Below are 27,636 nucleotides of genomic sequence, written 5' to 3' on the forward strand. Positions count from 1 at the left end.
CAAGGGAAAGGACAGGGTCCCCCACCACAAGGCCTGAAGGCAGCCCCTGTTACTCCATTTTGGAAGCGAAGCACATTTGGGGCTGGAAAGTTTCAAGACTGAAGGACGCTTGGCAACTTACGCCTACCTGCTCCAAGGTCTCTAAGGAAAGAAAGGCCAAGACAGAAATACAAGAAATGAATAACTAAATACATGAGAAATAAAAGGGGGAAATGAAAAGACGAGGCGCAGCGCAGTTCCAGCCACAAAGTCACTGACAGTGGTGATTAATATATATTTTAATTTGGCATCTTTTACAAAGTTATCTTTGGTTCAGTCTCTCCCCCTCCTACACGTACCTTTAACCCTCGCGCAACATACACAAGCCCTTCAACTTCTCTTTACATAAAGGGTGGGAAGAGGAGAACCCGGGCCACAATCCCTGTGCTCATAGCAGCAGGAATATGGAATGACGCTCTCCGTCCCTCCCAGGGGAAGCTGGTGGCTCCAATGTCAGTGGGGCAGTGAATCCGCTCCAGGTTTTAGACAGAACCCCAAAGGAGTTATCCAATGTGCAGAAGCACCTTGGGCAGCTCCTTCAGAGTACTGACTGAAACCCGGAGCGGATTCACAGCCTCCCTGACATCAGAGCCACACCAACCTCCACTGCTCCTTTCCATCCCATCATTAGACAGACCAGAAAGCCAACTGACCCCCATCTCTGAAGGAAGAGGTCCCCCCTCCCTTCTGACTACTATTTTTGCTGCAGTCCCTACCAGAAAACTTGCTGGGTGGAAGGGACTACGCTGTCTCAAATCTGAACTGAAATCCAAAAAGTAAACATCTTACGGAGGGGCTATCTAATTCTGATCGCCGTAAAAGCATTCTCAAGATTGATGACCACAGATCAGTCACCCAATGGCAGTTCACACAATCCAAGGAGAGGAGGAATGAAGATGAGTGCAAGCTCTGATTTGTGCCACTTGGTCAAAGACAAGTTTCAAAAGCAAAAGAGCTATTCAAATTCTGCTAGCAATTGCGGCCAAGTGATCAAGAATAAAATAGGCACAGGTAGTCATAGGGTTGTGAGAATGCCCCCTTCAGAATAGGCTGGAGGGGTGGTGATGGGGAATTTTATTCTACCTGACTCAGCATTAAAAAAAAAAAGTTAAGTAACACTCCAGCGTAACTCACCTCTTCCTAAAACTTGCTCCTAGAAACACAGGTGTTGTGTCCCAACGAGTGCACAATTTAAGATTGTCCATTGCTTGGGGGTGGGGTGGAGGACCTTCAGAGGTATAGTACTGCACAATCCACCTCTGACCGGAAAGGATTGCACAGAAGTTAGAGGTAATGCAAAAGGAGCCAAGCAAAACCCCTAGAATTAAAGCTTGCAAGAAATTGCCTCCACCTCCCACCAAAAAATACCACCCCAAGTTAAAATCCCGCATCAATGCAATGCATATTTAGGACCAAGGAAGCCTACATCTTACTGTTCGCTATGGAATTTGAGCGAACAGCTTATTTTGTATAATTGATGCTTGGTTCCAAAAAACCCAAGATTTGTTAAAGTGGTCTAAAAATTGGGATTAAGGACTGGTTGGATGGAAGAGATAGAAAAAGGACGATTTATGGAGCATAAAGGACACTGAAGTCCTCTCTCCGGGAAGTCCTGCTAAGACTTCTGAAATTTTATCGGTCTGGGCCACACATTATTCTCCACGTTCACGATGCCTAGAGCATTACTTTTTGTTTGTTTTTAAAGCCTTAAAATGATTCTGATACCAGCAGTTGCACTTGCACAAGAATCACAGCCCATCATACAAATATTGAAGGAGGAAACAACCTCCCACCTGCCCTCTGCCCAACCTTGCTTTGTATGTGATCCTTAAAACACAGAAAGCGATAAGGCCAGAAATAGGCAGAGGTACAGGTGGTGATTTTGTATGTATTGCAACAGTAGTGGGTGAACTAATCCACAATATACAATCTTGAGAATGTTCCCTAAAGTTCAAAGCAGGTTTTGTAGCACACATCAGAAACTGAAAACAGATCCTGGAGAATGGCATTTTTTTTCCTTTTAAATTCTGGATTGCTTGGTCCAGAATATATTTTTTAAAGTGTGACTTTTAAAACACCCTTTCTGACTATAACGGATTTCGGTGGGGCTATTATACATTCCATAATACTGGGAAGCCAAGGAAGGGGCAAAGTCTCACTCTTCTCTCTCAATATATTGGTTTATGCTCTTTATACAGTAACAGACCCCAAAACAAAAAATCCCTAAATAAAATATCACTCTCGATAAAAAGTCCTGGATTTGTAATCCCAACTGGAAGAGTCAAGATTACTCCCTTATAGTCGCTTATTTATATATATATGTATGTAAAAAAAAAAAAAAAATCCCGTATGAGCTTTCTTAAAAATACAAGCACATTATCAACAAAATATCAAGGCACTTGGAAAATGTGGAACGTATACAACAGCAGAGTAGTTCAGTCTCTGAGGACATTGATGGGGACTTGGCGTGGCTGGCTCACCTCCACCTGCCCTTAGCTGCCTCTCCTCCCTTTCCTTCCCATCTGAACCCGGGTCACTCCCTTCCTCCACCCCTATCCACAACTTCCCTCCCCTCTCTCTCCTAGCATCACCCACCTTCATTCCCTCTGGAATTATTTGAGAGGAACAATTCTCCAGAATGGAAAAAAAAACCCACTAATAGGAGGTGTGGGGTCAGTCAGCAGGAGAGAAGCCAGAGGCAGATAGACAGCAAATGCAGAGGCTGGGTGTTCAATGCTTCTTCTGTAGGTCCAAACCCATGGACGAAAGCCCTGCTGCTCCATGGGACAAACTAGGTCTGATGACAACTCACTGCCATATGCAACCAAAGAGGTAGAGGGAGAAATGGGCACCTGTCCATCCCGTTTCTCCAAAATACTGTAACGGCGAATGTTCCCAACACCAGGGGACAAGAGCTGCTCTGGTTAATTATTGATATAGCTCCACCTGCTGTCCATTTTGCAGAACCGCAAAGGGCAGCCAGATGATAATATATTATTGCATTGTGGCAGATGTAACACTGATTTTTCCCACCACCTTTCCCCCAGAACCTGGTGGCTTCTCTCTTTCCCCTGTCCCCTCATGCTACATCTGTGGCACTTTGTGGCTAAAAACAGCTTACAGCACAATGGGAGGGAGATAGGAACCCGGGTTAGAATTGAGTAAAAGGTAACCACAGATCCCTGTGCATAATGTGTAGTATTTGTTAGGATTTCCCTTGCTGGATAATTAACCCCAAATAGGGTTGGATTTCTCAGGACTTACTAAGCAATGGAGTGGCGAAGACGCCAGGTGGGCAGGGAAGGGTGGGGGAAGGGGCTGGTTGGAATTTTACATCGAGGACAGGAGCTTGCAAAAATATTTTATGTTCAATGGCGCACAGAGACCAAGGAGACCCTGATCTGCCGTGGAATCCGTGCGCATTAATAAGAGCACTGAACAAGCCTGTTGGGCCTCATTTAACTTGAGAGGGCATCCTAGAAGGCCCCTCACACATACACACATAGCTGTACATTGCTGGGGAAGATCAGTGGTGGAGAGGAAGCGTGGAAGTGTGCCCACCATGACTGATGTTCTCACTGACAAACTCGTCAGGAACTTCCAAGGACCCCCAGGGCTGCCCGGAGCAGGGCTGTGCACCTCTTCGGTTTGGCTCTGAAGCAGGTCGTGGTGGTGGTGCACAGCCCTAGCCCTGAGCACAGTTTGGAAGTTGCTATCACCAACCTTTCCAGACACACAACCTTTCATCCACCCTGAAACACAGGGCTCATTTCTCTTCCTCCAAAGGTGACCGTAGCACCTCTGGGGCCACCCATCGTAGGTTTGGTTGCAAGACCATGGTCTGCTGTGGATCATGACCCGGCAGGTGGAGACCTGTGTTCTAAGAAGTGTGTGTGTGTCAAATGGGGCAGGGCGATCATCTCAACTTCCAGGCTGGCTGATTCAGTTCGTATAGAGGTTGTGCCATGAAAGGATTTCCTTTGAGAGTGGCTTGGGGGGGGGGGGTTGGCACTGGAATGGGTTTAAGAAAAGGTTCCAATATGGAGACCGTCAGGAGAAGGAAGGTTGGCTGAGCGTTTGAAGAGGCACTTTGGCATTATTAAATGAGGGACGAAATGGAAGGTCTAGAAAAGTAGGGTGTTTCTAGGGAGAACAGCGACAAAGTTAAGGCAAGATTAGGAAGACAAAAGGTTGGAATTGAGCAGGGTTCCTTGTTCTGCGGAACTCACTGCTGCAATTCCTATTATTGCAAATCGCTTCTTCTCCTTGGTTTTGTTTTGGAAGTACCAGGTGCAGATATGGAGGGTAAATCTACGAGAGTGGGGGCACACCAACAGGCGAGCTATTCCACCAGCAGCTAAGGGCTCACAAATTAGGGGTGGGTGAGTAGATATTGCTATCAAGCCCTGCCTGCAAACTTTCCCTGAGGAATCCGGTTGGCCATTTTTGGTAGATGGGACCATCATGTGACATGGAAATTGCTCTGACCCCAGCCAGGCAGCTCTTAGTTTTACAGCTTTGTGAAGCAAAAAAAAAGTGACCACCCTGCCCCCATCTTTGGCTATCAGAAAGCGATCACCAGAAGCTAATTTTAAAAACCTGCCTCTCTTTGGAACCAACACTGCAAACTACTCACATAGCTAAAGGAAATGCTTAGACACCCCCAGAGAGCACCCTTTTAAGCTGACGAAACGTCCGTTTCCCCCCCGCCCTCGGGAAGGCTGCAACCCCTTACCTAAGTGGAACTCCTCGACATCTAAATATGTCCCCTTATAGCATGGGTCTAGGCAGAATATATAAAAATCCCAGAATCTCTCCCTATACTACAAATCCTCTATACAAAAAGCAGCGAAGGTCCCTCTTGGTTGCGGATGCCGGGAGAAGGACCGTCTGGCAGGGGAGAGCGGTGGGCACAGAGACCTCTTCCTCCTTGCGTACGACAGGCCTAGAGAGGGAAGGAAGAACCGAGACACAAAAAGCCGTTACTACAACCGTAAGAAGGGTGTCAACCAGCCACACAAGTTTGGACCTGGAATCAGCTCCCCTAGCTTGGATCTCTCTGAGCCCATTATCAATTAATTAATTTAGTGCATTTATATCCCGCCTTTTTTCCTCCAAGGAACTCAAGGCGGCGTACATAATCCTCCTCCTCTTCTCCATTTTATCCTCGCCACAACAACCCTGTGAGGTGGGTCGGGCTGAGAGTCTGTGCCTGGGTTTCCATGGCCGAGTGGGGACTAGAACCCAGGTCCCCCGACTCCCAATCCAACACTTTAGCCACTACACCACACTGGATCTCATTAGAAGCTGAACTCAAATAACTCTTTAGTGAGGGCCTGAGGGTCAGGGAAGAACACCTGCTTTCCATGCAGAAGGTCTCAGGTTTGATCCCTGGTAACTCTAAGTAGGGCTGAGAAAACTCCTGCTGGAAACCCTGGAGAACTGTGGCCAGCCGGAGTCGACCATACTGGGCTAGATGGACCAAGGCTGTGACTCAGGGTTAGGCAGCCTCTGATGTTTCTAACACACAACATGCTAATTCACACACAGGGTTTTTTGAACCATGGGTTGTTTGTTGAACCATGGGTTAGCATGTTGTCTGAAGGCAGCCAGGGTGGCTTGTTAATCACGCAGTGTGGCTTGTTAACCACCCTAAACAACCCAACCACACACCATAGGTTCTCAAGGTGGCCTGTTCGAGAAAATAACGTGCAAACTGGGTTCACGCCTGCTCTTCGCCGCTCCTTAAGCAGCCGCGCTGATGATGAAAACGCCTCCACTAACTGCCTGGAATCCCACTGCGTGTGCGTCCTGCTTCCTCCATTACCTTCCCTGCTTGGCCAAGCCTCATGTGAAACTGTGCTGCTGAGACAGCGTGAGTTTTCCTATCAGCTGCTGCAGGTGCCAATAATCATCTTCGATATCCTAGTAGAAGAGATAGACAGAAACACTGAGAAAAATCCTCAAGGGGCGAGAGAAAGGGATACAAGGGGGGGTGTGAGAGAGAAGGACAGGCGTTAGCAACCTCAAGGCTGGATTATTGCAATGCGCTCTATGTGAGGCTGCCCTTAAGGCTGCTCTGGAAGCTGGAACTAGTGCAGAACGCAGCAGCTCGGCTGTTATCAGGAACTGCCCTGTTTCCGCATGTAACTCCTCTGCTGAGGGAACTGCACTGGCTGCCTATTCACTACCAGGCCAGGTTTAAGGTTTTGGTACTAGTGTACAAAGCCCTAAACAACTTGGGGCCAGGATACCTGAGAGAGCGCCTCCCTTACCAACCTGCCCGGTCACTGAGGTCATCTGAGCGCCTGTTCCTGACGGTTCCACATGGACCCTATGGCCCGATTGGAGTTTACCCAGAGAAGAGCGCGGAGTATGAATACAGCGTTCCCCTCTCCGTTCTTGCTAGAGTACAGGATTGCCTTCTCCCGTACAATCCGCCCCACACACTTAGGTCCTCTGGGAAGAATCTACTTCAGTCTGCCAAAATTAGGCTGACAAGTCCCAGAGGACCTTCTCTTCTGCTGCTCCCAAACTGTGGAAGGGCCTGCCGGAGGAGATTCGTCAACTTAACAGACTTTTAGCATTTAAGAAAGCTATAAAGACTGATCTATTCCAGCAGGCCTATCCAGTGGAATTTTAAGATGATTTTAGGATATTTTAATCAATGTATACTATGTTTTTAATTCAGTTTTATGTATTTTATACTTATTGTTCCCCGCCTCGATCCAAACGGAGAGGCGGAAAAGAAATACATTTATATTATTATTATTATTATTATTATTACTACTACTACTACTACTACTACAGCAGACAGGCTTAAGTGAGGTCGGTAACTACCCCATATGCAGAATCTGGACTTGGGGGATGGGCGCCCTTATCTATCTCAGCTTGCCAAAGTTTCTAGTCCTCATGGACCAGATTAAAGTTTTGTCCCCTCCTCCTTTTTAACTAAAGGCTTCACAACAAAACAAAAAGGAGCTACAGGTGGGGATTGCAAGAGTCAAAGGATGTCTTTCACCCCTCCATGTACCACTTGCCCCACTTTCAACTCCAACACGGGGATTCATCTCAGAGCCTTTTCCAGTGCTGCATGCAAAATGCCCACCGTGGCTCCTGCCTCGTGCAAGCAGAACTGCACTGTACATTCGGAGCATGCGATGGTGTGTCTGGGTGTGTGTGTGTGTGTGTGTGGCTTCCTTGCCACGCTTCCTCACCTTCAGACTCTGAACTGCGTCTTCTAGAAGCCGTAAATGATGCTTCACTCCGTCAGATTGCTGGTGGGACAGAACGAGGGAAGAGCGGGGGCCTTCCCTATCCAGGTGCTCCGAGCCCCACTCTGGCTCTTGAGGGCCATTTGGGGTACCTCCTGTTAGAGACAAATGCTTTGAGTATTATGCCTGCCAGCCATTTTTGCACACACTTCTTCTCAACAACTCAAGACAAAACTTTCCCGGGAAATCCTCTGCCCAGCAACCTGACACAATAGTCCTTCCCGTCTCCACCCCAGAATCCACCCTCATTCTCTCTGCCCCAAATGCTCCTGGGCTCCGTCTTTCCCAGCAAGCCTCTCTTATTCCACAGCCCTGGTCTTGACCAGTGTGCCTCTCTCCCCTCCACTCCCAGCACGTACGTGTCCTCACGTCCTCACCTTGATGCCTCCTCCGGCTGCTGTCTGCCTCAGTCCTATGACTCATGTCCCTCTCCTCTTCCTCTTCCTCCTCACGGGGGTCCCCGTTCTCTGGTGGGCGGTCCGTATGCTCCGCTGGGAAGATGACCTCCCCTTCTTCCGAAACCTGAAGTAGCCTTTTCAGTGCCATGACTGTAAGGACACAAGCACGGCCGGCCCTACTGTTAGGCAGAGTGAGGCAGTCGTCTCAGGCGGCAGATGCAAGGGGGTGGCAGCTAGGTGTTGGCAGAAAGAGCTGTGTGCCACATGGCCTACCCCATGCTCCTCTGCTGCCTTCAGGTGCAGTGCAGGATGCTATCCCAGCCCCAGTATTGAAGTAAGATTCGACTTCTACATGGACTGCAAGGTACATGGACCTTTTGTTTTTTGCCTTAGGCAGACAAAACATATTTGGCCAGCCCTGGACTCAAGGTCTGTATGAGATTCAGGACACATAAAAGGAAGGACTTCTTCACACAACTCATAGTTAAATTATGGGATTCATTACCACAAGATGTAGTGATGGCCACCAATTTGGATGGCTTTAAAAGGGGGCAGGATCAATTCCTGGAGGAGAAGGCTATCCATGGCTACTAGCCCTGGTGACTATGTGCTACCTCCAGTATCCGAGGCAGTAAGCCTGTGTGCACCAGTTGCTGGGGAACATGGGTGGGAGGGCGCTGTTGCACCACGTCCTGCTTTGTTGGTCTTTGGTTGACAGCTGGTTGGCCACTGTGTGAACAGAGTGCTGGACTAGATGGACCCTCGGTCTGATCCAGCCAGGGCTCTTCTTATGAGATGGCTTTCCTCCCATTCTTGGTGAGCCTCAACCAAAGATGCAGGGCTGAGCTGCGGGGCCAGAAAGAATCTCAACAGGAAGGATACACACCTCTATCCTGTGCAGCAGATGCCAAATTCCCTTGCCCGACAGGCCGAGGTTTGTAAAGGGCCAGTATGTCATCCAGTAACTCCTCCGTGGCCTTGCCCAGCTTTGATTTGCCCACAGGGCTACGTTCCTCAAATTCTGCCCCTTCTAACACCCCGTCCTTCTCTCGTTCTGGTTTGGGGAAGTGAAAGACCAATCAAACCTTTGCCCTTAGGAGTCCCCCAATTCCCCCCCCCCCCCTTCAAACTTGGGAATGGGAAACAGGGCCGTTGCACCAGCCCTACGGAAAGACTTAATTTCCCTCCCTGCTTCCTTTTTCCTTGTGTGTTGTGTTCTTAGATTGTAAGCCTGTGAGCAGGGACTGTCTTCTTTTATGGAGGATATTCCTAACTCGAAGAGAATAAAGCTGTCAATGGCTACTAATCGTGATGGCTCTATGCTACCTGCAGTATCAGAGGCAGTATGCCTACGTACACTGGTTGCTGGGGAACATGGGCAGGAGAGTGCTGTTGTAGTTATGTCCTACTTGTGGGTTTCCTGTGTGAAGCTGGTTGGCCGCTACGTGAACTAGGCTAGACGGCCCCTTGGTCTGATCCAGCATGCTCTGCGTCGGTTCTTATTTAATATGGGTAAGCCACTCCAGGAGCCTTTAGGGTTCAGGAGCAGAATAAAAATACCCTACAGAAATAAGTAACAAATGAATACAGACCCAGGACTTCTACTCCGCCTTCTCATGGTTTTCCCATTTCCTCCCCCACTTACCGCCCCCCGAGTCCTCATCAACTCACCCTCTGACTGCAGAGCCTCTTTGAGGGAGCTTCCATTCTCCGTCCCACCCAGTAGCCCCTCTGAGAAGCTGCTGGAGAGAAACAGGGGTGGGGTGGGATACAGGTACATTGGCTTGTGTCAAATAGCCAGCTACTTTCTTAACGCTGTCCAAATGCCCATCTAGGGAACAAGATTCCCGCTCCCCCTTTTTTTTTTTAATCCAAGACCACGTGGTTCTCAGTTTCAGCCTCCAGTTTAGCGTTCTGAACTGCATTCTGGCAAGAGTCTGTCTGAGGTTTGTACATTCTATTGTTGAGAGGTAGCCTGTACTAAGGAATTAGTTACATGCAGGCCAATGCAACTTTCCAGCTGGCTGCTACCTTGGGTGCTCCCCTCCCAAAAAGTGTGTGTGCGGGGGGATTATCGTTCCAGCATCCTCTTTGTTGGGATTTTATTTAGTTAGGACCTTACTGATTGTAGGCGCATCTAACCCAGGGAAGGACCTGGATTCGCTTGGCGGTCTTGTGCTTTGCCACAAGCAAAGCATAGACCTCTTCGACTGAAGGCAAGGCAAAAATATTCCAAGAGAGACCCTACCCAATACTATGCTATCATCTTCAGGCCTACTCCCTTTAAACTTTATGCCTCTCCCCTCCCTCCCCCCACCCAGGGACACCATATTCCAGGTGTGCAGAATGTCAGGCCTGAGGTCCCAGTCTGACCCACCTGGGGTCCCCAGGGGACCATGCCTCTTTGCCCCCCAACCACTATTCATTTGGTATTTTCCTGGCTGTTGTGCAGTTTTTCCTCATTTTAAAAGGCCGGAATGCCTCTCCTAGGGCTTAGCTGCTGGCTGGTATATTTTGGCTCCACCCTTTGGCTCCCACCACTGCAAACAAGGCATCATTTCCATGCCCGGAATGGAATTCAGCTGTTGGGCTGAAAGCGGTCATACTTACTAGCTGGGGCTTGGTGGCGAGGTTCGGTTTGGCACAGAAAGCCGTGGTTTAAGGCTGGTAGAGCCAGGGAGCTTCAGACATCCAGCAGTGTCATTGATCATACTGCACCAGCTAGGACAAAACGGAGGGAGGGAGTCAGATAGAGCCTACCTAAAGGTAAAAATTAGCTGATTTCTTAAAACAATACAAAGCGGTGCTACACCTTGAACTGGCCTAGAAGCTCTGAACTCGGATGTCTTCCCCTTAACACCAAGCGTGCGAAGCGTAACTAGGCATTTAGCAGCATAGGAAGAGTTTTAGTCGATCCCGGATCTGTTTTTTAGGGTCTGGCTGATTGCTCGAAGTGGTTTTTCAATGTACGTTGTGTCTTTGTGCATACTGTCTGTTGTACGGTTTTACAGTTTTAAATCTTGTACATCGTTCTAATGTTTTAATCTTTTGCAATCCAGCCAGAGAGCTTCGGCTATGGGGCGGCACAGAAATGTAAACAATAACAATAATCAAAAATCTATACATAAAACCTTCAGAAACTGGGCCTACCAAATTACATCCACCCCAACATCCAGGAAGCAGTCATAATGCGTCAACATAACAGTCTTTTAGCATTTAAGAAAGCTATAAAGACCGATCTCTCCCGGCAGGCCTATCCAGTGGAATTTTAGGATACTTTTAGGATGGTTTTTTTAGGATGTTTTAACAATGTATACTATGTTTTTAATCAGTATTTTATGTATTTTAGACTTACTGCTGTTCCCCGCCTCCATCAAAATGGAGAGACGGGCAAGAAATACATCATTATTATTATAATTATTATTACATTACATGCTCAATTCCTAAATCTGTAAAATCTTGGCAAAGCCCATCATGTCCATCTAAAAAAAGCCCCACGAGCGAGAAAGAGATATAGTAATAATCATAATCGTAATATAGAGAATGCATGTGGCATGTGCTCAAAGGCATTCTTCTATCACTAGTCCAGGGAGGAGGCCAGGGTCAAATTATGCAAAGTCCTTATCCCACCCTGATATTGGGGCAAATGCCCAAATCCAAACTGAGGAGACCCAATGACCCCCAAAAGCATGGCCTCTGCTGCAGCCCGCCCATCCCAAGTCTGCTGACACTAACCCAATTACCTTCTCCCAACATCCCAGTCCCCCACGCCAATTCCTTACTTCTTCCTTTCCAACACCGTCTGCGCCACGAGCTCGTAGATCTGAGCCCCGCCTTCCCAGCTGATGATCACGTAGAAGGCCTTGATATCTAACAGGAAAGAGGGGATGATGACTTTCCCCACCAGTCTCACCAAGTTTTGCTTAATCAAAAATTTCTAACCAATCTGGATCCCAAATAAAACACAAAGTTACAATTAAATTAAAATTGGAACCGTATAGAGCAGCCTTCCTCAACCTGGGGCGCTCCAGATGTGTTGGACTGCATCTCCCAGAATGCCCCAGCCAGCGGCTGGGGCATTCTGGGAGTTGTAGTCCAACACATCTGGAGCGCCCCAGGTTGAGGAAGGCTGGTATAGAGCAAGTCCCTCACCCCAAGCGTACTGCCCTGTGTCTAGCACCGGACTATTAGTAACTGCTACATGGATGGCTCTTAAAACTTTTAGCAGGTACAGCTTGTGATTTTTCAAGGTTCCCTTTTCTTGCACAACCATGGAAGCTTACTGACATAGCAAGCAGTGTTACTGCCTGGCTAATGGCCTACCTAGCTCAAACAGGTTTACTCTGCCTGGCAGGGAGAAGACACCCCCAGTACAGCCACCAGGGAGTCTTTATTAGCCAGTGATGCCAGAGAGGCAACCTGGGACCTTCTGCATGTGCTCAGCCACTGAGCTGTGCCACTCCTCCCTGCCCTTCAAAACCGCTTTTGAGAAATGCATTCCTCATTCAGGGTCCTGGGACTTCACCGTTGCACTATTACTAATTAATACCCATTCGAGGCAGAGGCAACTGTTGGCCACCTCTGTCAGCAGTACCCACCTGTGGCCACTTCACGGGTCATGGCTGAATTCAGCTTGATGATCGGGCTGAGCATCTGCTTCCCGTCGGGGGCCGGGGTGATGGTACGGCTCTGGCATTTGAGAACCAGGCGCTCCTCTTGCTTCTGTAGAAGGACCAAGATGTCGTCCAGCAAGAGGACATGAACATCTGGAAGGGGGTGGAGAGGGGAAAGAGGACATGAGAGGATGATATATGCTTCCGACCCTATTCCTGGCCCCACCAAAGCCTAGTGGTTCGAGCCGACAGGAAGTCCCAGTCTCTGTCCCTGGAAGTCTCACCCACTAAAGCCCAAATGTGGCCGCCAACAACACACAGGGCCCGTTCAGAAGACACCTTAAACCATGGCTTTAACCATGGTGAATAAGGCTTTTTGCTTTATTCACCATGGTTAAAGCCATAGTTTAAAGTGTCTTCTGAACACAGCACAGCTCTCTGGCTTAACCACTGTGGTTGAAGCCATGGTTTAAGGTATCTTCTGAACAGGGCCACAGCAAGACTGGATGGAAACACAGGACCCATTTAAGTTGAGCAACAGCATGATCCCTAATGCACTCCGCCCACTACTCTCCTGGCACTTGGGAGGACAGGTGAAGACCCACAGAAACAAACAGATGGGAGAGAAGCAGGCCTATTGTTCAGGGACGGGGAACCTACCCACAAAGACTCTCCAGGTCAGACATGGGAGGAGGACAGAGGGGTGGGAGATAGCTGTGGCCATTCAGTAATGAGAGAAACACACTTGGCACAGGCTCAGAGGTACTCTCCCTTATTCTTATTTCACTGGCCTCAGCACAGAGCCCATGGTATCAAAAAGAGCCTCCAGAGAAGCCTTCCGCAACCCCCTGCCATCCAGATGTTCTGGACTCCCAGCATTCCTGACCATGGATTATGCTGGCTGGGAGTTGTCATCCAACACAACTGGAGGGCATGAGGTTGGAGGAGGCTGGTATAAGCCCTGCCCCAAAGTTTAGCCCTGCCTGCACCCACACCCAGAACCCATGGTGGCAAAAAGCTACAGATCCTAGCTACCAAACAGTTCAACTGACCTACAGATTTATCCTTGGTAACACGCCAAGTCAGGGGTCCCTCGTACACAAGATTTTTCTTGGTAATATCAGTATTCTGTGGGAAAAACACCTGGTTAGATGCTGAGCTTTACATTAACATCTCACAAACACACATGGAAGTACTGTAAAGCAAGAGTATGGAGATAAATTTGGGGTCCCAGGAAGACCCACTTCTAGCTACAAATCAAAGAAACTCTCTGTTGCTTTCAAAACTATTTCACAAATCTCTTTACTGAATTTATTTATTTATTGCATTTCTATACCGCCCAATAGCCAAAGCTCTCTGGGCGGTTTACAAAATTAAGACAATTCAAGTATAAAACAACAGTATAAAATCATAATATAAAATACAATATAAAGGCACAACCAAGATAAAAACAGCAGCAATGCAAAAATACAAAATTAAAAGACAAATTTAAAACAGCAAGTTAAAATTAATTTATAGAATGTTAAAATACTGGGAGAATAAAAAGGTCTTCCCCTGGCGTCTAAAAGAATATAATGTAGGTGGCAAGCGAACCTTCCTAGGGAGCTCATTCCACAACTGAAAATGAGGGAGAGCAGGAATAGGCCAATTCCTCAGAACAACCTGATATACACATATGGAAAAAAAGGCTCCGTTTTCTCTTGATAGACCCTGGGCCTTTAACAGCTGCATGCCGACACCCCGAAACTCAGCAGGTGCAGCCCAAGCGCGGCAAGGCAAGAGATGCAGACGCTGCTGGACTTCTGTCAGTTGTGGAGTTGTTCAAGGCACTGTAGGGATGTCTCTCACCAGGAAATCCGGCCCTTTTGGGGGTCGTCCCACTTCAGCGAAGTGCCCAACTTGGCTTGCATTTTCCAAGCCGAGCCACGCTGTTTCCCCAAGTTCCAGGAATTTTTTTTTACACAAATTTTTTTTGGGGGGGGGCTCTGTCAAAATTTGCGCAAACAAAGACTTCACGGCCTCAGACTGTATAATTTGTGCAAATTATGCAATTGACGGCTGTGATTTGCACAAATGTCTTTATACGCAAAAAAAAAAAATTTGCGGAAATTCCGCCAGCTAGCTTGACTCGCTGCACGCCGAAGCTGGCGGAAGAAAGAACGGAGTGTGAGGGGCTGGGATGACAAACTTCATTGAGCTCCACCCCACAACTGGATTCTTCTGACATCCCCAAGATACAAAGCCTCTATCAGGAAAACAGGTGGCAACACAGCCTCGTTCTGTTGCCCCCACTTCCTGACGGGGAAAAATATTACGCTGGAACTCACCCTAAAGTCACTTAGCAGTGGATCTGTACTTTGCTTCAGGTTGGAGAGGTCCAAGCGACGCTGGTAATCTTTGAGTTTCTAAAAAGCATAATGAAAGGGGTGGGGGAAATCCGCAAGGCGATGAGAGAAGGAAAGAGAGGTCGAATATCAAAGCGAGAAGCAATCCAATGCACTCTTAACAAATTGTGATAAAATCGCTTAAGTAATATTTAAAGAGTTGAAAAGACTAATAACTAACTACAACCAAAAATTTCTTTAGGAAAGATTGAAGGAGAGAGGAGAGAGAGAAAACAGCTATAAATCATTAAATGAGAAGCAAAACTCCTTCATGATGTTGCCGAAATGGTGGTCGAGAAAGAACTGGGGAGTTTGGGTGGGAACCCTCCTGAACATGCGCAGTGTAGCATTGGGGGAGGGTTCCCGCCAAGAATCTCTATCAGCTATAGAAACTTCCGAGCGATGGCTCTGTGCAGGCGCAGCGCCCATATGTGTGATGCACAGAGACCACGAAGAAGAAACAATCCCAGTAGGCATCACTAAGGGAGCGGGGTGTGTGGCTCTTACCAGCAAGTTCTCCATGTTGCGCACTTCCTGGTTCACATGGTTGAGGATTTGCCGGCAGCATTCAGCTGCCCTCTCCACCTTCTGGCGTTCCTCCGCTTCTTCTGTAGTGTGGTTCAAGAAAGGCAGAAGGGCTTTAGAAAGGCCTCCCCTTAAACAGAGTCCCAGGGTTCCTCCAGCTGGAGTTTAGCTCACATCTAGTTTTGAGTTTTGGAAGCCAGAGACCTATAGGGGGTCCCCCCACTTTCCCTCTGTCCACAGCGGAATCAATCATGCAGACAATCTCTTGCACATACACACACAGGCAGGGGCCTTGTTAGTCACAACAGGAGAGTATATGGCTACTAGTCCTGATGGCTGTGTGCAAAACAAGCCACCCAGAATCCATGGGTGCAGGGAGAAATAAGCCACTTTAACTTATTTCCCATCCATGATTGCACAAACCGGACCTGCGTCTCAGCCAGGGAGACAATGGTTGAATAGTGTGTATGTTTACAGAGCAGGCATGCTCCATAAAAACAGGGGGTTTATTCTGGAGGCTAGACAGGAAAACCACTGGAGACTGGATAAGGCCCCTTGAGCCTCCAATCGCCTACCCTAGCCTACATACTCTTCCTCCGTTTACCAATATACCTATGATCACCCAGGTTCCTCACCTCTTTGACCCCTTTTCAGAACTTTTAAGCACCTTAGCCCTGTGCTATAAACTATGGTACCTGATCCTTCTTTGGCATAGTTATTCCAGGTAACTACCCCACCTTCTGCTTGACCCACAACTAGGGATATTCAAGGGTTTTCTTAGGTTGGAGGCAAACCAATCCAACCTGCACCACTCGGACTAACGTACAGGTTGGAGTACAGTTCATCTTTGGATTGCACATCTCTCTGAGTTTTGAGATGCAGTTTGCTGCTTAAAAAAACCATATCAAAATGCCACATTGTAAGGTAAAACGTGTATAAAAACACACAGTTTAGGGGCACGTTACATATTAAAATGCCTGTTTTAGAGGGGGAAGCATACAGAAATGCATATAAATAGGTATTCTAGGGCAAAATATATACAAAATGAATAACATGTGTTCTTGAGGATTTAAAAAAAATATTCACACATTAAGTGCAGAAATGGGACGGAATGGATTTGGGCCGGAGCGCACGTGAAAACTGACGTGGACTGGAAATAAGGCTGCCAGGTCCATCCTTCCCCACCAACCCCGTCTGCTCACCAGTGCATTTGGCAATATTGTGAAGAAGCAGAGGGTATTTGGTGAGCCTCTGCATTTCAGTGGGGATGATGTCTTTCAGCTGCAGCCGCCGGCACCGAGGTTGACTTTCTGCCTCCTTCAGGGATGTGAAAAAGAAAAAAAAAAGGCACTTAGTCTTGGAGAGTGGCAGAGGTATTATGGTTAAGGGTCTGTCTGGAATAGCTGTGCAGATCTGTGTATCTGGGCTCCACATTTAGAGGATCTCCCCCCCCCAAAAAAAACCCCACCAACCCCCCCCCCCCACCCAACTAAACAATATTTTTCCTTTCTGAGTGATATAAAACATTTCATTTGCAAGGTAATAATATTTACTTCATCCTAAAAGTAGAACAATAACTGGGTGAAAGGAAATAAGAACATTAACACTATTATTATTATTTACCTCAGGAAGCCAAATAAAGTTTCCTTTAAAAAAAAAAAACCTGCATAAATTAAGTTCATTTGGCATGTTTGAAATAGCTTATTCTGCTTTGGATCACCAAGGAGCTATACACCCCCATCTAAAATAGAATTGCCTCACATAGTTTTTCAAGCTTAGCTTGAAGGCTTTAAGGACTAGAAACTTAAAATTACTATTATTTATTTTAAATGGAAGAAGGGTTCTTGGGGCGCTTAATTCTGAAATCAATACCAAATTTCGGGCCTGTGCAGAGTATAAGAATCCAGGCAGCCCTGCTCTAGGGAGGAAAAAAACCTCCTCCAGTGATTACCTGGATGAACTGGTTGAAACGGGGCTCTTTCTTCTGTTTAGCCTTCAGCTGCTCCAACGCGAAAGATTGACGACTGCAGAAGCGGGCTGAGATCTTCTGGAACCAGTTTCCTTCCGTTCCATCAAACTAAGGAAAACATCAGCAATGCGTCACATACAAAGATCCCTCAAACCATTTCCCCATCCTGCAGTCATTAAATTACGACTTGGCATGTCTGAATCAGTTACCTAGGGAGGTGGTGGGTTCTCCCACACTAGAGGCCTTCAGGAGGCAGCTGGACAACCATCTGTCAGGGATGCTTTAGGGTGGATTCCTGCATTGAGCAGGGGGTTGGACTTGATAGCCTTGTAGGCCCCTTCCAACTCTGCTATTCTATGATTCTATGAATCAGCTCAGTCCAAACCTAACTTTACCCCATTTTTATCACTTCGCCTAGAGTGATTTGAGTGCCGTTCTTCTTGGCAGAAAAGCAGGGTACAAATCAAACCAATCCATCCATCAAATAAATAAATTGGAGGAATGAACTCCCAGCTCATAGCTTCTGCTTTTAACCATGACACTACCTACATGTAGCATAATTATAGTTTTGGTTATATTTGTACGCTGCCCTGGTATCTGCAAGAACGAAGGACCATTTTTAAATATGTTTTAAAAATAAAGTACTCACAAATAATAATTAGCTCTGCAGACTTCGTGGCAGACCGAAGCCCGTTTTGTAAAAATTAAGCACTGCTCTAACCCCCACCTGCCCATTATTCCCTCAGACGTCCTACATTACTCCACTCCTCATCCATGGACCATTCTAAATGATCTCTGATCCCTGCTCTAATGTCTTCTAATCCGTTAGAATATCTATTTTTTCCCTGTCCCTCAGACACCTTCCCATGCAGGTCTTTCCCCCCCGCTCTTACCCGAGCCAGCAAAGTGCTTCCAATTTCAGAAACAACCGAATTGTTCTCCTCCCTGAGCTTTTTCAAGCTCTCCAGAAACGTTTCTGAGGAAAGATGGACATGGAAAGACACGACACTGATGACAAAGTAAAAACACCATGACACTCTCCCACACCAGCCGCAATTTACTGTGTGCATCGACCCATCGCATAAACTAGCACAGCTGGGTGTGCTGACTGGCTCCAGCCTCCTAGCTTTCCAATTCCTCCTTCAGGAACTTTAGCCAGGGCACTAAAATACCACCCTGTCTAACCTGCTTCATACCAGAACTTCAGACTCTCCCCACCCACCCCGCCCAACAAAATGGTGTCCAATTCTTTGAGGACTCCGTGGCAGAAAAACGCTTCCTTAGAAGCCGTAAGGCTAAATTGTGGCTTATATTTTTTTAAAAAAAAGGCCTCAGTTGCCATGGCAACATAACCTCCTCCATATTTTGGACCTATATCAGGCCCGCGCCTCATAATTGGCCTATACCCTTTGCCTTTTCTTTACCAGCCACCTCGCATGGCGTTCTCCAAGGTCACCCTCGCAAGAACATTTACGAGTTATGAGACGTCGCCCCTCAATTTTAGGGGTGCCACTTCAAACAAAACAACTGGTCTTGCTGCTGTGCCTGACACACAGGAATTCAGTAGATGAAAATTTTCCAAACATGGAAATAACCATAATGGGACAGAAGGGTCACTTGCCACAGTTCTGAGGATAAGACAACTGTTCAAGGCACGACGCAAGGTCATTTTTTAAAAAAAAAAAAAACCTTGGCAATCTTACTCAGAGCATGGAACCATCCTCTTTAGAAGCCCAGGGTGCTTAAGGCTAGTTAAAAGTTAACACCCAGCGCATGTTTATGGGCAGGGTGGAATTCCAAATGTTACAATCAGGTGAGGATTGCCTATTCAGGTTCCCCACTCTGCCTGCTGAGATGAGAGAGGTGCCTGCTAGGGAACAGGTCTTCTTGGGGGTAGCACCCCAGTTTTGGAATTCCTGGGGCCAGTTGTGGAATTCCTGGTGGCAGTTGTATTGGCATTTAGATGCCAGTCAATATTTCTCTATTCTCTCAGGCATTTTCAAGTCAGTTTTATTGATGCTCTTGTGTCGTTGCTACATGAATTGTTATTGTATTTATGTATGCTTTAATTTGTAAAGCCACACTTGAGAATTCCAGTAAATTGAAAGGCTTGGTATAAAAATCAATCAATTTATTTATTAGGTTAGTGATTGTAAATACAGAACTAAGGGACTGCAGTTATTTCAGGTAAATAAATCCGGAGTTATGTGCTTTTTTGGTACGCGATCTCAGCACCCCCTTCCATTTCCACCCTGATCACTCCCCTCCCTCTCCAATGCTCTCACTGTGTTCTTCGACCAAATCCTCCAAGCTGGGGAAGATATTCCGCAATTCGCTCTCTGAAAATAATGCCTCATTCAGCAAGGGTTGATAGAAGACCTCCTGCAGAACCCGGAGCATTCGTAGGTGGGCATGTTCTGTGATGAACAGCTCTGCGGGGGGAAGTGGCAGAGGGAATATCAGAACAGGTATACCTCTAGAGAGCTTCTACCAGGGAAGTTGAAGATCTTTGAGCCTGGGGAGAAATTCAATTTTGGAGAGGGAAGGCATTCCAGTGGTGGGCAAAGCCAAGGGCAAAGGGGCTGATCCAAAATACTAAAAAACACACACCAGGATATTTGAGTTTAATGCTCTTATTGCCAGGAACTATGCCTTAAGAGAGACATTTTAACTTTTTAGAATTGGGAAGAAAACACGAAGCAATTGGTGTTTGGTGGAAAGGAGGTGTGGACATCCGAGAGAGTGGGACCTCAGGCAGGCTGGACTGGGCCTGAGGTCCATCATCCCTATATAATGTAGCTAGGCACATGGTACAAACTAGAGACCTATCTCGGAGAACAAAATGGTGGCTGGAACAGATCCGCATTTACTAGGAATTCCTCGTTCATGGAAAAAAATCGCTAGTCAGCATTGTTTATGGTTGGAACCACGGCAGTATCTGATTGTCTTCAAACCTCCGACTTGCGTTCTTGATTAATGAATCTAGTCAGCATGCCAGAGCATGAGGGAAGACTCTCCTATCATTTATTTAAAAGAACAAAAAGGAAGCTTCTAGCCTAGCTAGTCAAGGAGTAAAACAGTGGAAATGCATCCAAGATTCTCCCACCTTCATTATCCTGTTCTTAATAAAACATTCCAAATTATTTGAAAACATTAACTATGGAAACCAGGTCGTATGCACGTGACCGTGAGATTCTCACAGTCTCTGTGTGTGGACATCCACAGCACTTAAACAGGGAAGAGGGAAGAGAATCCCGGTTGACATGTAGAGCCTTTATCTTTCAAAATAAATAAATAGCACGGTGTCATTTCCTCCCCCAAACTGACAAACGGTGAGGTACACATGTGCAATACCATCATGCCACTGGAGAGAATACTAAGGAAACAGAAGCTCTTGGCCACCTGGATGGGGAACGTAAGGGTGGCTGACCGGGGGTTTAGGAGGTGGGTGGATTAGTGGAAATTGGCAGCATCCTCTGACCTCAATCTTATCCCTCTTCCCCACCACAGTGTGTGCTCTTGAGCACACATTTCACAGGCACACGGGAAGTTGCCTTATACCACGAAAGACCATGTACCGTTGACCCTGATAGCAGCTCTCTAGGGTTGCAGGAAGGAGTTTTTCCAATCTTACCTGGAGATGCCAGGGACTGAACCTGCAACCTTCTCCGTGCAACGCAGGGGCTCTATCGCACTGAGCTTCCTTCAAGCTGCGTCCCCCCTTCTCTTGCCTTCTACACACCCCAACCGGCCCCGTGTGTTTCTGAAGTGGGTAATCCAGGGGCGAGGGCCTGCCACATACCGTTGATCACCTCTTGCCGCTTCACTTCACTTTTCTTCAGCCTGAGGAAGGCGTCGGGAGGGACGAGTTCCCGCCAGTTTGGCGGTTCGAGCTCCAGTTCCGAAACGCGCGGCTCAGTCTCCTCAGACTGGGGATGCAGAAAGGACGGCGGGGGCTCCCCTCCCCCTGCCCCTCCGGGTTCCAAACTGTGTAGGTCAAAAAGAGAGAAAGAGAGAGAAAGAGAGAGAGAAATACAGTAAGGATATTATTATTATTATTATTTATTTATTTATTTATTTATTTATTTATTTATTTATATAGCACCATCATATAAATCCCCATGGGCCCATCCCAAGAACTCTGGCATCTGTAGTGCTCGCAAAACTACAATTCCCATGGTTCCTTGGGAGAAACCACAACAGTTAAACCTGCACAACCCTGTTATAAATTTGCAGTATATATCTATCCCAAGATGCAAAATGACTGCTACAGAACATTCTCACCAATGAAGATTTTCACTTCCGCTAAGAAATCAGAGGTTCAAAAAGGACCCTCCCTTCACACCTGATCCCACCACATCCAAAAATCCATGCTCCTCCCTGCTGCACAGTTCCAAAATTATCACGATGAGAGGATGGGCTGGCTGCAGTTCCTCTACTCTTCGTCCTTTCCTGCCAAATCGATCCTATCATCCAAATAATTGGTGTTGGTATCTGCTCCAGATACTTTTGATTTACGACGTTTCCTCCTTGGCATTTTACCACTGGACAAACTTAAGAGAAATCGTTGTAACAGCCGTCCCCCAAGCTGCTGCCCTCCAGATGTTTCGGACCTCAACTCCCATCAGACGCAGCCAACATAGACAATGATCAGGAACACTGGGAGTTGGAGTCCAACACACCTGAAGGGCACCAGCTTTGGAAAGGGTGCACTACAAGAAGTGTTGGTTAGATTATTTAAAAAAAAAAGATTATAATGGATTTCCATGAATTTGTCTAGCAGGGGCTATTAGCTAGGTGGAACTCCGGTGGTCACTGGTGGTCCTTCTCTAAATACCATCCGCCGGAGGGACAGATCAAAGGAAGCACCTGGGACAGTGGTGGTTCACAGCCAGTGTGGTGTAATGCCTAAACTGTTGGACTGGGAGTCGGGAGATCCGGGTTCTAGTCCCCACTCAGCTATAGAAACCCACTGGGTGACTTTGGGCCAGTCACAGACTCTCAGCCCAACCTACCTCACAGAGTTGTTGTTGTGAGGATAAAACAGAGAGGAAGAGGTTTATGTACACCGCCTTGGGTTCCTTGGAGGAAAAAAGGCGGGATATAAATGCAATAATAAATAAATAAATTTAGTGCAGGCAACAGGCAGACATCCCTGGGATGGTGTGCGAAGCGGTGGTTAAACCTGCCTCCTGCTACAGGTGTGGGCAACTTGGGCCCTTCCTAATGTTTTGCCCTACAACCCCCATCATCCCTGGCTAGCAAAGCCAATGGTGAGGGATGATGGGAGTTGTAGTCCTCTAGACGTTTTTGCCTACAATTTGCCAACTGCTGAATTACAGCTATAAGAACCAGCAGCAGTTTATGGTTTCCAAAGGGAAGAGGGGAAAAATAAGTTAGGGGTGACTCAGGAGTAGCACAGAGCTATTTCTGTTCTCTTGGGCAGTAGAAAGGTTCGGCTAGAGTGACTTTTTCAAAGTCTGCACCCTACCTACTCCCTGGTTAACAGGAGGGAATACGAGAGAGATGTGACTTCCCTTTTAAGCCCCGGGGCAAGAGAGAGAAAAAGGGCATTAATTTAATTCCATCTTGAATGGCTGAGGTCTGAAGTATGAGATTGAAGGACTTCACTGCTATAGTTTGCACAGGAGCAAACTGTCATGGTTTGAGAAGGCACGTGTGAGCATTTCCTATCACAGCATTTAGGCCAGGCAAAGGGAAGACATCCCTGGGATGGTGGGTAAAAAGGGATGGTTAAACCTGGCTCCTGCTACAGTAGTCATGGTTTGAGAAGGCACCTGTGAGCATTTCCTATCACAGCATTTAGGCCAGGCAAAGGGAAGACATCCCTGGGATGGTGGGTAAAAAGGGATGGTTAAACCTGGCTCCTGCTACAGTTGCCCCATTGATGCCCCCCGTTGTGGGGTGGGTGGGGGGCATCTCAGGTTCCCTCTTCACCTACTTGCGGCTCCCCTGCTTCTGCCGAGCCTGCTCTGGGGACGGCTTCTCCTCCAGCTCGCTGGCACGGGCAGCAGCCTCGATGTCCACATCGCTCCGTGAGCGTGGCTGCTTGCCCTTGGCTGAGCCACGCTGAGGCCGCTCCCGCTTGTAAACCCGCAGGCTCTCCGAGCGGCCCAGCTTTCCCGTCAGCCTGGCAAGGGGTGGGGGCGGAGGCGTAGAGCCAGGTCACAAACATAAAAGACGCAGACCAGCCAGAAGGCACGGGAGACAATGTTGAGGAATGTCGGGTTTGACGAGCCGGTTGGAGACAAGGGGCAGTGAAATGAGCCACGGAACGTGGGGGCAGGGACAACACACAGACCAATCATGACAGACATGGGGGGCGGGGCAAAGAGCCACGGAACGTTGGCACCGTACACCAATAGGAAAGGAGATGGCAAGGATCCCAATCAATAAGTGCACGAGCCCAGGGAACACCCAATTGCAGGGGCGGGGGGGGGGGGGAGGTGAAGACAAACGTTAGCAGCACATGCAGCGGTGGAAAGAGAAGGGAAGAGAAAGAAACGTGAGAATCCCAGCACCAGTGAGAAATCCATGCACGAAATCAAGGGAGGGGGCAGTGTGCGGTTGCAAGGGAAGGGGCACCATTGGCAGGCTGAATCTCCCATGCTGCCATGCAAAGGCTTGAGAGAGCCTCAGAGAACAGCTGTGGTCCCAAAAGAGGGGGGAACCTCAACCAGGAACCCTGCTTCTTACGAGGACTGGCACCCCCCCCTCCCCACCTGGCCAATGCTCAGCACGGGTGCATTGCAAGAGGCAGGAAGGACAGTTCAGGAGGAACAGGCTGCCCTAATCACCGATGTGTGCATGTGTAGGAGGAGGCACCGAACCAAGTAGGCCCCAATGTTAAAAATGGTGCCATTTCACACAGAGTTGGCTTGGGGAAGGGGGCATCCTTTCACCAGCAGCTCCGGGGTTGCGGGGGGGTAGAAAGTAATACTTAACTCAGCTTGTGTGTCTTTCCCTGAGGAAGAAATTCATGCAAGGGGTGAGGGGGGGTGAGGATGCCACCAACCTTTTTCGCCTTCTAGAAGGGAAGAACAAGAATATAGAAGGGTGATTATGTTAATACTGAAAGGAAAGAAGGAGAGGAAGAGAGAGGAAGGGGGAAGGAAGAAGGGAATGAAGGGGGGGCTATCCTCATAATAAAAACTCAGGAGGGGAGAAGAGGGGGTGCTTTTTCTAATAGTAATTTAAAAAAAACACCTCTTTAGATAACAGAGAACGAGGATGGAGGAATATTATTCTCTGAAATAACCAACAAGGAAAAGTGGTAGAAAGTCCCCAAATGACAATAGAAACCCCAGGGGAAATTGTGGGGGTTTCCAAGAAGACAATTGCAAGAACCCAACTTTTTACTCTAAGTTGACAGCACAATCCTATCCCTGCCTACTCAGAGATAAGTGTTGTCCCCCCAGCCCCCAAACTATTTATTTATTTATTTATTACATTTCTATACCGCCTAATAGCCGGAGCTCTCTGGGCGGTTCACAAAAATTAAAAACATTCAAAGTATGTTCAATAGGATTTACTCCCAGGGAAGTATTATGCATACCATGGGTGGGGAGCGTGCAGCTTTCCAGAGGTTGTTGCCCTGCAACTGTCACCCGCCCTAGCCAGGATAGCTGGTGGTGAGATAGGATGGGTGTTGCAGGCCAACAACATCTGGAGAAGCACACCTTCCCCATCCCTGACGTATAGGATTGCAGCCTGAACCACCCTGAATCAACAGCTGGCGGTGTATGCATACAGATCCCAAGAACCCCCAAGGAAAGGAAGGAAAGGAACCTCTCGTGCAAGCACTGAGTCATTACTGACTCTGGGAGGGACGCCAGCTTCCGCTGACATTTTCTTGGCAGGCCTTATAGCGGGGTGGTTTGCCGTTGCCTTCCCCGGCCGTTATTACCTTTCCCCCAGCTCATTTTACCAACCTCGGGAGGATGGAAGGCTGAGTCGACCAGAGCCAGCTGCCTGAAACCAGCTTCCGCCGGGATCGAACTCAGGCCGTGGGGAGTTTCAGCTGCAGAAACTGCTGCTTTACCGCTCTGCGCCACACGAGGCTCTTAAGAACCCCCAAACCACACATAAATAGACATTCATAGAGTGGGGAGGGTGGAATCCACTGATCTCCTCTGCCCCCCCCCCTTACACACACACATCCTTAAGGCTTCATCGCTGCCCCACCCAAGCTCACCTTTCATTTTCCGCACCGTCATCTACTGGGGGCTGGTCCCCAGACAGGGGTTGCTCCGTAACAGGTGAGTCCCCTGAATCTGTCGGAAGCTGACTGTCCGAGCCTAAAGGGGGCAAAGGGTGGTGGGCATCAGCAGAAGGGCAGACGACGCAGACGCCTCCTTCCCTCCTCCCGCTTTTAGAGTCTCTTCCCCCAGCTCATCCCGCCTCTCACCCTGCTCTCCGTCATTGCCCTCCCCGGGCGGGGGGTGAACACTGACGGACACTCCAGGGAGATCCGAGCCCAGAGGGCCTCCCTTGCTGCGCCCTGAGCTTCCCTCTGTGGGCTTGGGACCTTTCTTGTCTGCGGCTGCCGTCTTATCACCTGCTGTGAGGAGACAGATATGGAAAGAGAGGCGGGGGGAGCGGAGAGGTTAGAAGACAGAGTAAGCCAACGCGCCTGCTCCCCCCTAGAATTTTCCTACGCACGGTCTTTTTCTCCACTCCAAACCCTGCCCACTTCCAGGCTACACTCCCCACCCACCCCCGATGACCCCTGAGAGCTTATGCACAGATTAAGCCCCCCACTTTCGTTTTGAGATCAAAAGGCAACGACGCCATTTAGTCCTAGGGAGTTCCCCCCCCTCTCCATGACGAGTGGTCGTTCTGTACAGCAGGGATGGGGAACATCAGGCCATGGGCCAAATCTGGACCTCTGCTTCCCCCCAATGGACACCCTCTCGGCCCCACTGCCTTCCCCCTCTTGGATCCTCAGGCTGGAAGAGATTCCCCACCCCTGCCGTAGAGGTAATTGAGAATCTACCAGAGACCCTTCAGACCTCTGGATCTGCTGACTCCTGGGGCCAGGCGCCCCAATAGAAGCTCAGCCACTTGTATGAGCCAGGCTCCGGCTGGCCCAATCCAAATACAGTCCTAACCCAGACAGGTACCTAGAATTGTGTACGCTCGGACCATTGGAAGGCAACAGAATTGTGCAACCCTTAGAATGAGTTTGCCCAACCAGCGATCATGAGGTCAGTAGCTGGAGCCAAGAGAGCCGCACGGAGAAGTCCCTGTTCTGTTGTCAAGGCGGGCCAATCTAGAGCTTCGTACTGCCTTCCGGTCAACGGGGAACTGTGTTGTAGCCCACTTGACCCACCCGCCTTCCATGCTCTGACACTAGAGTAGGCCCCAGCCTTTGGCTAATGGATTCAAGGCCTAAAATCACTCCACTGGCTGCCAATTAGTTTCTGGGCAAAGTATAAAGTGTTGGTTATTACCTTTAAAGCCCTACATGGTTTGGGTCCAGGCTACCTGCAGGATCGCCTTCTCCCGTACAATCCGCCCCCCACACTCAGGTCCTCTGAGAAGGGTTTACTTCAGTCAGCCACAACTAGGCTGACAAATGTTACCCAGAGGACCTTTTCTTCTGCCGCCCCCAGACTGTGGAATGGCCTGCCGGAGGAGATTCGTCAACTTAAAGCTCTCTCAGAGTTTAAGACAGCTGTAAAGACTAGTCTCTTCCAGCAGGCCTAACCAAATGAATTTTAAACGTAAGAATTTTAAGATGTTTTGATTGTTATTTTAATATTGTATTGGTTTTATATGCTCTTAACCAGTTTTATGTATTGCATTGTTATATTTCATGTTGTTCCCCACCTCGATCCAGAGGGAGAGGCGGGTAAGAATTTATTATTATTATTATTATTATTATTATTATTATTATTATTATTATTATTATTTTATCCTCAGCAGCCGCTATCAATGGCTTCTTGCACCAGTCACTGGCTCCTCCCCTTAAGAAGGATCTACATGTAGTCCAAAACACACTGGAACGGTTTACTTTTGTGGAATAAACACCTTTTTTGCTTACCCCCACTGCTTTTTGCTATCCTTTGGAGGGGGGAGCATCCCATTTTACGGGGATGGGGACAGAGGAGGCTAAATCCCCTTACTTTTTGAGATGACCTCCTTTTAGAAGGCCACAGGGGACATGCTTTGGCTAAATTTGGTGTACGTCAAGGCGTAGGGCTTGCAGATTTCACTGAATTTCCCTCCCCTCAAATAATTCAATCACTGATGGCAACTATCCAAAGGCAGAGTTAATACACAGTGGGGGTAAACAAGTGCATAACTTGTGCATAAGCCTTCAGAGCAAAGGGTGCAACCCAGGAATCCTACACCCCTGTCCCCCGCCCCCACTCCAACACAATAGCCCGTTCCCCCAAACAGAGAAAGACA

The 27,636-nt window shown here is 48.0% G+C and overlaps 1 protein-coding gene across 4 annotated transcripts in view; it reads right to left on the reverse strand.

Moving 5' to 3' along the window:
• Window positions 1-260: 260 nt before the first annotated feature.
• Window positions 261-27,636, reverse strand: part of ARHGEF1 (Rho guanine nucleotide exchange factor 1) — a 55,383-nt gene continuing 28,007 nt past the window's right edge. For 2 of the 4 annotated variants that reach the window (XM_063140572.1, XM_063140574.1), the window contains 21 exons: window positions 25,631-25,783; window positions 25,418-25,520; window positions 24,239-24,250; window positions 23,165-23,353; window positions 21,005-21,189; window positions 19,488-19,634; window positions 18,096-18,178; window positions 17,185-17,310; window positions 16,436-16,550; window positions 15,216-15,316; window positions 14,652-14,729; window positions 13,377-13,452; window positions 12,310-12,477; window positions 11,494-11,581; window positions 10,322-10,432; window positions 9,383-9,453; window positions 8,598-8,765; window positions 7,691-7,861; window positions 7,257-7,408; window positions 5,867-5,964; window positions 261-4,984 (listed from right to left, as the gene is read on the reverse strand). In XM_063140572.1, coding sequence (XP_062996642.1) covers window positions 5,887-5,964; window positions 7,257-7,408; window positions 7,691-7,861; window positions 8,598-8,765; window positions 9,383-9,453; window positions 10,322-10,432; window positions 11,494-11,581; window positions 12,310-12,477; window positions 13,377-13,452; window positions 14,652-14,729; window positions 15,216-15,316; window positions 16,436-16,550; window positions 17,185-17,310; window positions 18,096-18,178; window positions 19,488-19,634; window positions 21,005-21,189; window positions 23,165-23,353; window positions 24,239-24,250; window positions 25,418-25,520; window positions 25,631-25,783 — 2,375 coding nt within the window. In that variant the 3' untranslated portion in view covers window positions 261-4,984; window positions 5,867-5,886. The remainder of the gene's footprint in view (window positions 4,985-5,866; window positions 5,965-7,256; window positions 7,409-7,690; window positions 7,862-8,597; window positions 8,766-9,382; window positions 9,454-10,321; window positions 10,433-11,493; window positions 11,582-12,309; window positions 12,478-13,376; window positions 13,453-14,651; window positions 14,730-15,215; window positions 15,317-16,435; window positions 16,551-17,184; window positions 17,311-18,095; window positions 18,179-19,487; window positions 19,635-21,004; window positions 21,190-23,164; window positions 23,354-24,238; window positions 24,251-25,417; window positions 25,521-25,630; window positions 25,784-27,636) is intronic. The other 2 variants (XM_063140575.1, XM_063140573.1) reach the window with 2 other exon arrangements.

Source organism: Elgaria multicarinata, chromosome 13, assembly GCF_023053635.1.
Source record: "Elgaria multicarinata webbii isolate HBS135686 ecotype San Diego chromosome 13, rElgMul1.1.pri, whole genome shotgun sequence".
NCBI classification, from domain to species: domain Eukaryota; kingdom Metazoa; phylum Chordata; class Lepidosauria; order Squamata; family Anguidae; genus Elgaria; species Elgaria multicarinata.